This window comes from Pan paniscus, chromosome 19 (genome assembly GCF_029289425.2).
Source record: "Pan paniscus chromosome 19, NHGRI_mPanPan1-v2.0_pri, whole genome shotgun sequence".
Lineage (NCBI taxonomy): Eukaryota > Metazoa > Chordata > Mammalia > Primates > Hominidae > Pan > Pan paniscus.
The window spans coordinates 11,273,835-11,281,458 of NC_073268.2; the positions used below are offsets into that span (position 1 = coordinate 11,273,835).

Consider the following 7,624-nt stretch of genomic DNA (forward strand, 5'->3'; position numbering starts at 1 on the left):
CCCCATCTCTACTAAAGATACAAAAATTAGCTGGGCATGGTGGTGGGCACCTGTAATCCCAGCTACTTGGTTGGCTGAGGCAGGAGAATTACTTGAACCCAGGAGGCGGAGGTTGCAGTGAGCCAAGATCACGCCATTGCACTCCAGCCTAGGCAACAAGAACGAAACTCCATCTCAAAAAAAAAAAAAAAAAAAAATATTGACTTTTTTTTAAAATCTGATTTGGCAGTGCTAGGTAGGTCCAGGAGTGCTAACACCTTCCCAGAGGTGGTACGCAGGTAGTCAGGTGCTCTCTGGCTCACCCCCATCTGGCCAGATCGCGGCCCCCAGCAACACGTGGGGTTGTGTCCCTCGCTGTGATACACGGAGTGCCCTTAAGAGTCTTACAGGCAGGGGTCTCTCCCAGGCACCTCTGGGTGTCCCTACGGCCCCTCCCAGGTGGGAGCTGAGGCTAGGTTGCAAAAAGGAGGTTGGGAGCAAGTAGGGGCTTCACAATAACACCCAAGAAAGCACACGCACCCCAGGGTCCCACCCCAGTGCTCCCAGACACTCCCACAGATGTGGTTCTGGTCAGGCACAGTGCAGCTGCTGCGGCTCCACCAGCCCCGGGCTTTCCAGGCAGGTGGGCCTGGGAGTAGTTGAGCTTTGTCCCAGAACAGTGGGGGATGGGGCCATCATTAAAACCACAGCTCTGGCCCCAATATCCCACCGCCACCCCCCACCCCGATATCCCAGCCCATGCCTCAGCAAAGCCCCCTGTGAATTCCAGCATTTTTTATTGAGCACACCACATCGGGGAGGGGCGGCAGTGGTTTCCACGGTAACCAAAGTAAGGCTTGTGCACTTGCTGAGCTTCCAGATGCGAATTAGTAAAAGCTAAATTCAAAAGTAGAATGGGCATCTCCAAAGAGTACGATAAAAACATTTTGTATCAAACTTGTGATTAAAAAAATACAAAAGTTAAACCCACAGGCAAAGAGGAAAATGACAATCCTGAGAGCTGCCCTGATATGTGAGCCTCGAACCTCGTCTAAATCCGTAAGAAGGCAAACCCTGGGGAGGCCAGCACCCCTCGGGAGAGTGGGAGTGAACGGGGAGCCCACCTGGCTTCATCTGGGCAAAGTTTCATAGCGCCTCTGGCAGGATGTGTGTCCAGTCCCCCGAGGGGCAGAGGCACTGCGGGGTGGACACACGAGGGCTGGGGGGCAGGGGCGGAGCCGAACCCTGCAGCCAGGCAAAAGCGGGAAAGGCCTGGCCCCTCCAGCATTTCCCAGCTTTGGGGGCTCCCAAGAGATAGTGGTTCCCACTTGCCCAGCCACTGCTGTGGCCAGGCAGCAGGGTCGGACCTGAGCCTGTGGTCACAGCAGACTGGCTACTACTCAGCTCCAGGCCCTTGTTTCCAATCCTCGGTGTCCAGGAGAGAAAGCTGGTCCCAGAGGCCCCAGGCCAGGGATGGGAGAAGGGAAGGAAGGCCAGGCCAGGCCTCTGGGACCAGCTATAGCCCTTCTGAGCTGGGGCCCAGCGGTCAGCAGAAGCCAGATGGGGACAGAGTGTGGAAGTGGCGTTACTGTACAGAGAGGCGGCAGGCAGGAGTCGCAGATGGTGGTGGCTGCTAGGACAGCATGGACTGCTGCACGGCCTTCTGCAGCGACTGCCGCGTCACCAGCAGGCGCACCACCTCCTCCGAGCGCTTGGTGAGCCGCTTGCGGGCCTGGTCGTGTGTGACCATGGTCATGTCCCAGCCGTTCACCTGGCCCCAGGAGAGAACACAGGCCCACCTCAGCTCCCCGCCCTCTGGGATCTGGAAGCAGAGGGCTTTGGGGGCCCAGGTCATTCAAGTAGGCCCCCAGCCTAACATCCCAGGGCTGGGAGACGCCAAGCACTGTGGCTGAGACACACAGGAGAGAAAGCCAGCGTCCTCTGGGGCAATGCCAGCATGGGTTCCCAATTGGCTGCAGTGAGTCTCTCCCAGCTGGGAGGCTGGGGCAGCTCCCCACCCCCAAGTGCTTCAGACCTGCTTGCCCAAACCTTGTTTTTCCTCCTTTGGGACACCTGTTACCTGCATGATCTTGTCTCCAATCTGCAGCCCAGCGATTTCAGCAGGGCCTCCTTCAGACACCCGTGTGACATAAATACCCTGGAAAGGGGCAGCCCAAGTCAAGCCCTGTGGTCACTGGACTGGCTCCTTATCACACGGCGGAAGCCAGCATGGCACATTCTCAGCCGTCCCTCTGTCCCTGCACCCAGCCTCTCCCAGCACATATGGTCAGTGAGGACTGTTCTGAGAGCCGGGGCAGAGTTGCTGCACCACCATGCACCGGCTCTGCTGATGGCCGCCTCCTGCTCCTCCTGGGCTCTGTCTGAGCAGCCCTTCCTCACCCCACCCGTCCTTATTCTCACTAGGTCACTTCCGATGCCTTCTTAGAGAGCATGGTTTGAGAGATGAGGTCTGTTCCTTCCATGCAGGCCCAGGAAGCAGAGACCCACCATCTCAGGCCCCTGTGCCCCATGGAGCGGTCCCAGGACCCCAGACCCCCTCACCTTGTCCGTCTTGTCTTCAGAGAAGGGATTCTGGGAAGGATCCTGGTCGATTCCACCTCCAATGCTGAAACCCAGGATTAAGTTCTCACCTTGACGCAGCTTGTGAATTTCAACTCTTTGCTGGCAAAGAAAAAAGCCAGTTGAGAGAAGTGGGTGGTTGGAGAATTAGGCTGGTGGGTGTTCCCAGCAGCAGCCTCAGAGCCATGACAAGGGGGTGGGTCCCAGGCCCCTGCAGGAATCCAGCTGCTCATCAGCCTGGGAGGCTGAGGAGCTGGCACTCAGAACTTGGCCACATTGATCCACCCACACAGCCCTCTGTCCTCAACCTGTCCCCACTTCCCCTGTTAGTCTTAGGCACTAGTCTTGGTCAACATGTGGTGGAAGCCCCTGCTGGCCCAAGAGTCCAGGTGCTGTGGCTTCTGTAGGTGGGAAGCCCGTCTCACAGGAGGTGCTCTGGAAAAGCAAAGATCAAACTCGCATAGAAAGGAGAGGAAAGTGTTTCCTTTCGGCCGGAACTGCCATCTTCCAGTAATTCGCCAAAATGACGAACACAAAGGGAAAGAGGAGAGGCACCAGATATATGTTCTCTAGGCCTTTTAGAAAACATGGAGATGTTCCTTTGGCCACATATATGCGAATCTGTAAGGTGATATTGTAGACATCAAGGGAATGGGTACTGTTCAAAAAGGAATGCCCCACAAGTGTTACCATGGCAAAACTGGAAGAGTCTACAATGTTACCCAGCATGCTGTTGGCATTGTTGTAAACAAACAAGTTAAGGGCAAGATTCTTGCCAAGAGAATTAATGTGCGTATTGAGCACATAAAGCACTCTAAGAGCCGAGATAGCTTCCTGGAACACGTGAAGGAAAATGATCAGAAAAAGAAAGAAGCCAAAGAGAAAGGTACCTGGGTTCAGCTAAAGCGCCAGCCTGCTCCACCCAGGGAAGCAAACTTTGTGAGAACCAACGGGAAGGTGCCTCAGCTGCTGGAACCTATTCCCTATGAATTCATGGCATAATAGGTGTTAAACAAAGAAAAATAAAGGATCTCTGGGCTACAAAAAAAAAAAAAAAAAAAAGGAGAGGAAGGGCTTGCCGGCCACGGGGACCAGCGCACAGGGTGCCGTGGATACGTGTTCGTGAGACTGGAGTGTCCAGTGCAGGACACAGAACTGGGAGGCGAGATGAGGCTGAAAGTGTAAGGCTGGGGCCAGATCCCGTCCTGGAAGGGGAGCAGGGGTGTCTCCCTAAGCCCCAGACCCTGCTCTTGTGCAGAAACGAGTGTTCTGGGGCGTTCCCACCATGCTCTGGGGCTATGGTCCCCAACTGTGCCAGGTTCTTTTCAAAGCCCTTGGCAAGCACCGTCCAGTCAGCAGATGCTGGGAGCCAGACCAGATCACTCCCAAAGTCAAGTTTTAACAGGAAGGAGAAAAGAAAAAAAGCAGAAGACCACAATCTAGACTAGACCTAAAGAAGTTTCCCAAAGGGAGGATTATTTGCACCAGGCTTTGAGGGGGTGATGGGTAGCCTGACCTTGATCCTGAACCCACTGGAGTTCTCAGGAATGGAGTAGGGTAGGGCATGGTCAGGTTTGCTGCTAGAATGACCACTCAGGTAATCAGTAGAGGAACGGACATCTCACAAAAGCAGGGTGCAGAGGCCGGGGGACATGGAGCTACCTGAAAATGGAGATCTACAGACTTAGGGACCACTCATGGAGGAGAGGAGTCAAGAGGAGCACCCAGCCACCGTGCCTGGCTGAACACACATCACTCAGATGGGGACCCAGGAGGAGGAGGAGCAGGTTGGGTTGGAGTGCCAGGAGCTGCGGGGCAGGTGTCCGGAAGGCAGATGGATCTATGGAGCCAGGGTTCAGAAGAATGGCCTAAATGTCTTTAACATTCTCAATATTCTACATGGGAGAGGGTGGGGACTGGGGAGTGAGCCTGCCCAAACCCATCCCCAATCCAAGGCTCGAGGGAGAGGCCAGACCATACACACCATGTCCAGGCACGTTCCTGGTGTTACCAGAATTAGGGGGCATGGGCCTGCAGTTTTGGGGAAGGCCCTGGGACCAGTTATGGCATGAGGGAGGGGGGCAGGAAGCATGAGGCCTACTGTGCCTGGGTCCTCATGCCCCAAACTGAGCTCCTCCAGGCCTGCTCTGCCGACACGGTCAGAAGATTACAGGCCCTTGGGTTGGGAGACAGGGCTGTCACTGATTTGCTGGGTGAGGTCACGCAGAAGGTGGCTTGCTGTAGCTCCTCACCTGTCCCTGCCCCCCTTCTACCTAAAGAGCAAACCTGGTGCCTTCTCTCTGGGGCAGGTAGGGATCTAAAAAAGCCAGGCTGGGCCGGGTGTGGTGCCTCACGCCTATAATCCCAGCACTTTGGGAGGCTGAGGCAGGTGGATCACCAGAGGTCAGGAGTTCAAGACAAGCCTGGCCAACATGGTGAAACCCCGTTCTACTAAAAATACAAAAATTAGCTGGGCATGCTGGTGCATGCCTGTAATACCAGCTACTCGGGAGGCTGAGGCAGGAGAATCGCTTGAACTCAGGAGGCGGAGGTTGCAATGAACCGAGATCGCGCCACTGTACTCCAGCCTGGGCGACAGAGCAAGACTGTCTCAAAAAAAAAAAAAAAAAAAATCAAGCTGGTGCAGGGAGGGTGAAGCTTAGGACAGCTGTCAGCTGGTCCAGCAATGTTTCCTCCTGGCCCAGGCCTGAGCCAGTGCTCTAAGCTCAGCCTCACGTGTCGCCTTTATCAGTGGCTTCTCTGCCTCCACCCACCTGATTGCTGGAGCTTCTCCAGCACACCCAACTGAGATAACACACCCAGTCCCTATGGCTCCAGGGTGGGGACTTTCGCTTGACCTACTGCCCACCGGGCAGGCATTTCTTCTCATTCTCTGAACGCTGTCGGGAGGTAGGCAGGAGACCTGAGTCTTTCCTGAGGTGGTCTTTTCTGGCTGAGCACTTCTCTCTGGGACTCCCCACCTCTGTCAAAGGGTTGTGTCCCTCTGTGACACCGGCGTCTGAGTCTAACGTCCCAGCCTTCCTTCCTCCCTCTGCCTAGTCTAATAGCACCCAGCACCTAAAACAAGCCAGAGGGCGGCCAGGGGCCTAGGCTAGCCCCCGAAGGGTCTACTCAGGACTCAAGTGCCAGGAGGGAGGCCTGGACTTTTTTGCCTTAAGGGTTGGAGACCCAAGAAAAGTTCGAAGAGGAAACGCTCATCGCAGCTATACGAGCGTCCACCCTGGACCAGGCGGCGAGTGGGTTGGAGGAGCAAGGCTGGACAGGAAGGGGGCAGGGGCTGCCACGGCAGGCTCGGGAGAGCCCCACCCCCAGATCTCCCTCCGGGCGGCGGCGCAGGCTGCAGCGGAGGAAGCATTTCCTCATTCCAGAGGCTGCGACTCATGGACGTCGGGATCGGCGCCCGCCCCCCGCAGCTCCCCGTCTGGGGACACGGAGGCCCGGAAAGGGGGCGCTTTTCCAGGCTCCCGCAGCCAGGCCTTTCCCCGTGGCCCTCCCCGCCCTGCGCACGCAGTCTGGGCTCTGTCCAGGGTCTCGAAGGCTCTCGGGTCCCGGCCATCCCTGTTTCGTGGCTGGGGGAACTGCGGCCCGCTCCGGCAAAGCGGGGACCCGAGCCCTTGCCGCCGGTTCGCAGGAGCCCCGGGTTCGATGCTCTGTCAACCTGCTTGGGGTGTCCGTTTCCCGCTCTGCGAGGTGGGGTCAGGCCAAGACGAGGAGGAGCCCGCGCAAGCGCACTCACCACCACGGCGGTGACCGGCTGGCCCGGGATGTAGGACATCTCGACCCTGCTCTGGTCGCCCAGCGCCGCTCCGAGAAGCCGGCAGCAGAGTACCCGCGGCCGCGCCCTCGCTGCTTAACAAAGGCCGCCCCGCTCGGCCCGCCCCCTCATGAATAGTTAACAAACCTCCAGCCAATCACTGGCCGGAGCGCCACTCCGCTCTCGGAAGTCCCGGCGCGTGCGCAGAAAAGCGGGCAGAGGGTGGAGCGTGTCCGGGGAGCCCACGGCGCAGGCGCGGAGGGCGGGGCGGGATCTGGGCGCGTGCGCAGCCCGGGACCTCCCGGCAGTCTTCCGAGCAAGATGGCGCCGCGGGCATTTCTTCCACTGCCCGTCTGAGGGAACGCTAAGTACTGTGTCCGGCGCCGTGTTCCAGGTAACTGGGCCACCGTGGCCGGGGAACGCAGACGCGCCACCACCTCCGGGCCGGCCCGGACCCTCAATCTCCTCGGCGTCTTTGGAAGATCCGAGGCCCAGGACTGGTGCCAGGTCTCGGAAGCTCCAGGGGGAGGGGGCGGCGTGAACCCAACTCACCGAGCTCCGGGCGCCACTTGTAACTTGGTTTTCTCCGCAGCTCCGCGTTGTTCCGCGAGAAAGCGAGAGGCCGAGGCCCGGCGGGTGCGATGGCCGCGGTGGTGGCCAAGCGGGAAGGGCCGCCGTTCATCAGCGAGGCGGCCGTGCGGGGCAACGCCGCCGTCCTGGATTATTGCCGGACCTCGGTGTCAGCGCTGTCGGGGGCCACGGCCGGCATCCTCGGCCTCACCGGCCTCTACGGCTTCATCTTCTACCTGCTCGCCTCCGTCCTGCTCTCCCTGCTCCTCATTCTCAAGGCGGGAAGGAGGTGGAACAAATATTTCAAATCACGGAGACCTCTCTTTACAGGAGGCCTCATCGGGGGCCTCTTCACCTACGTCCTGTTCTGGACGTTCCTCTACGGCATGGTGCACGTCTACTGAAATGGGGGCCCGGGGGACTTTTTTAAAAAACCAGATCGGGAGGACTGTGGCCAGCAATTAACACCGTGTAGACTTCCTTAGTTCTTAAGTGGTTGAATTCGCTGCTTGTTCTGTAACGTTATAAATAATTTATATCTGAAGACGGAGAGCCTGTAATATTCTTCAGATTAAATGAAGCGTGAGACACTTTGTGGAGTTCTTTCCTGCTGTAACGCTTAGGCTGCCACTGATGCAAAATCGCCGAGATTTGACTCCTGGAGAGCAGGGAATGGGCCATAGCCTTGTGTTAAGTCCTTGTATTTACACATAGCCCATC

The 7,624-nt window shown here is 57.6% G+C and overlaps 2 protein-coding genes and 1 pseudogene across 3 annotated transcripts; 2 read left to right on the forward strand and 1 right to left on the reverse strand.

Moving 5' to 3' along the window:
• Window positions 1–759: 759 nt before the first annotated feature.
• TAX1BP3 (Tax1 binding protein 3) lies at window positions 760–6,535 on the reverse strand. Its single transcript, XM_003810228.5, has 4 exons — window positions 6,317–6,535; window positions 2,542–2,661; window positions 2,060–2,137; window positions 760–1,750 (listed from the first exon to the last, which is right to left on the reverse strand). The coding sequence occupies exons 1-4, from the start codon at window positions 6,353–6,355 to the stop codon at window positions 1,613–1,615; spliced, it is 375 nt and encodes a 124-aa protein (XP_003810276.1). The 5' UTR covers window positions 6,356–6,535; the 3' UTR covers window positions 760–1,612.
• Window positions 2,687–3,576, forward strand: LOC134729486 (large ribosomal subunit protein eL21-like; annotated as a pseudogene).
• A 33-nt stretch (window positions 6,536–6,568) lies between the features above and the next one.
• On the forward strand, window positions 6,569–7,497 carry EMC6 (ER membrane protein complex subunit 6). 2 transcript variants are annotated; one of them, XM_003810230.4, is made up of 2 exons: window positions 6,569–6,728; window positions 6,927–7,497. In XM_003810230.4, exon 2 carries the CDS (start codon window positions 6,976–6,978, stop codon window positions 7,306–7,308), a length of 333 nt encoding a protein of 110 aa, XP_003810278.1. In that variant the 5' UTR covers window positions 6,569–6,728; window positions 6,927–6,975; the 3' UTR covers window positions 7,309–7,497. The 2 variants fall into 2 exon arrangements, with proteins under 2 accessions (XP_003810278.1, XP_003810279.1); XM_003810231.5 differs by having other exon boundaries at window positions 6,633–6,841.
• The last annotated feature ends 127 nt before the right edge of the window (window positions 7,498–7,624 follow it).

Bases quoted from the DNA above. Each gene is read 5' to 3' on its own strand.
- EMC6 (XM_003810230.4), top strand. From the start codon at position 6,976: ATGGCCGCGGTGGTGGCCAAGCGGGAAGGGCCGCCGTTCATCAGCGAG.
- TAX1BP3 (XM_003810228.5), bottom strand. From the start codon at position 6,355: ATGTCCTACATCCCGGGCCAGCCGGTCACCGCCGTGGTG. The intron at 2,662-6,316 runs GTGAGTGCGCTT...TTTCTTTGCCAG, and splicing joins AGCCGGTCACCGCCGTGGTG to CAAAGAGTTGAAATTCACAA. The intron at 2,138-2,541 runs GTGAGGGGGTCT...GCCCCTTTCCAG, and splicing joins CTGAAGACAAGACGGACAAG to GGTATTTATGTCACACGGGT.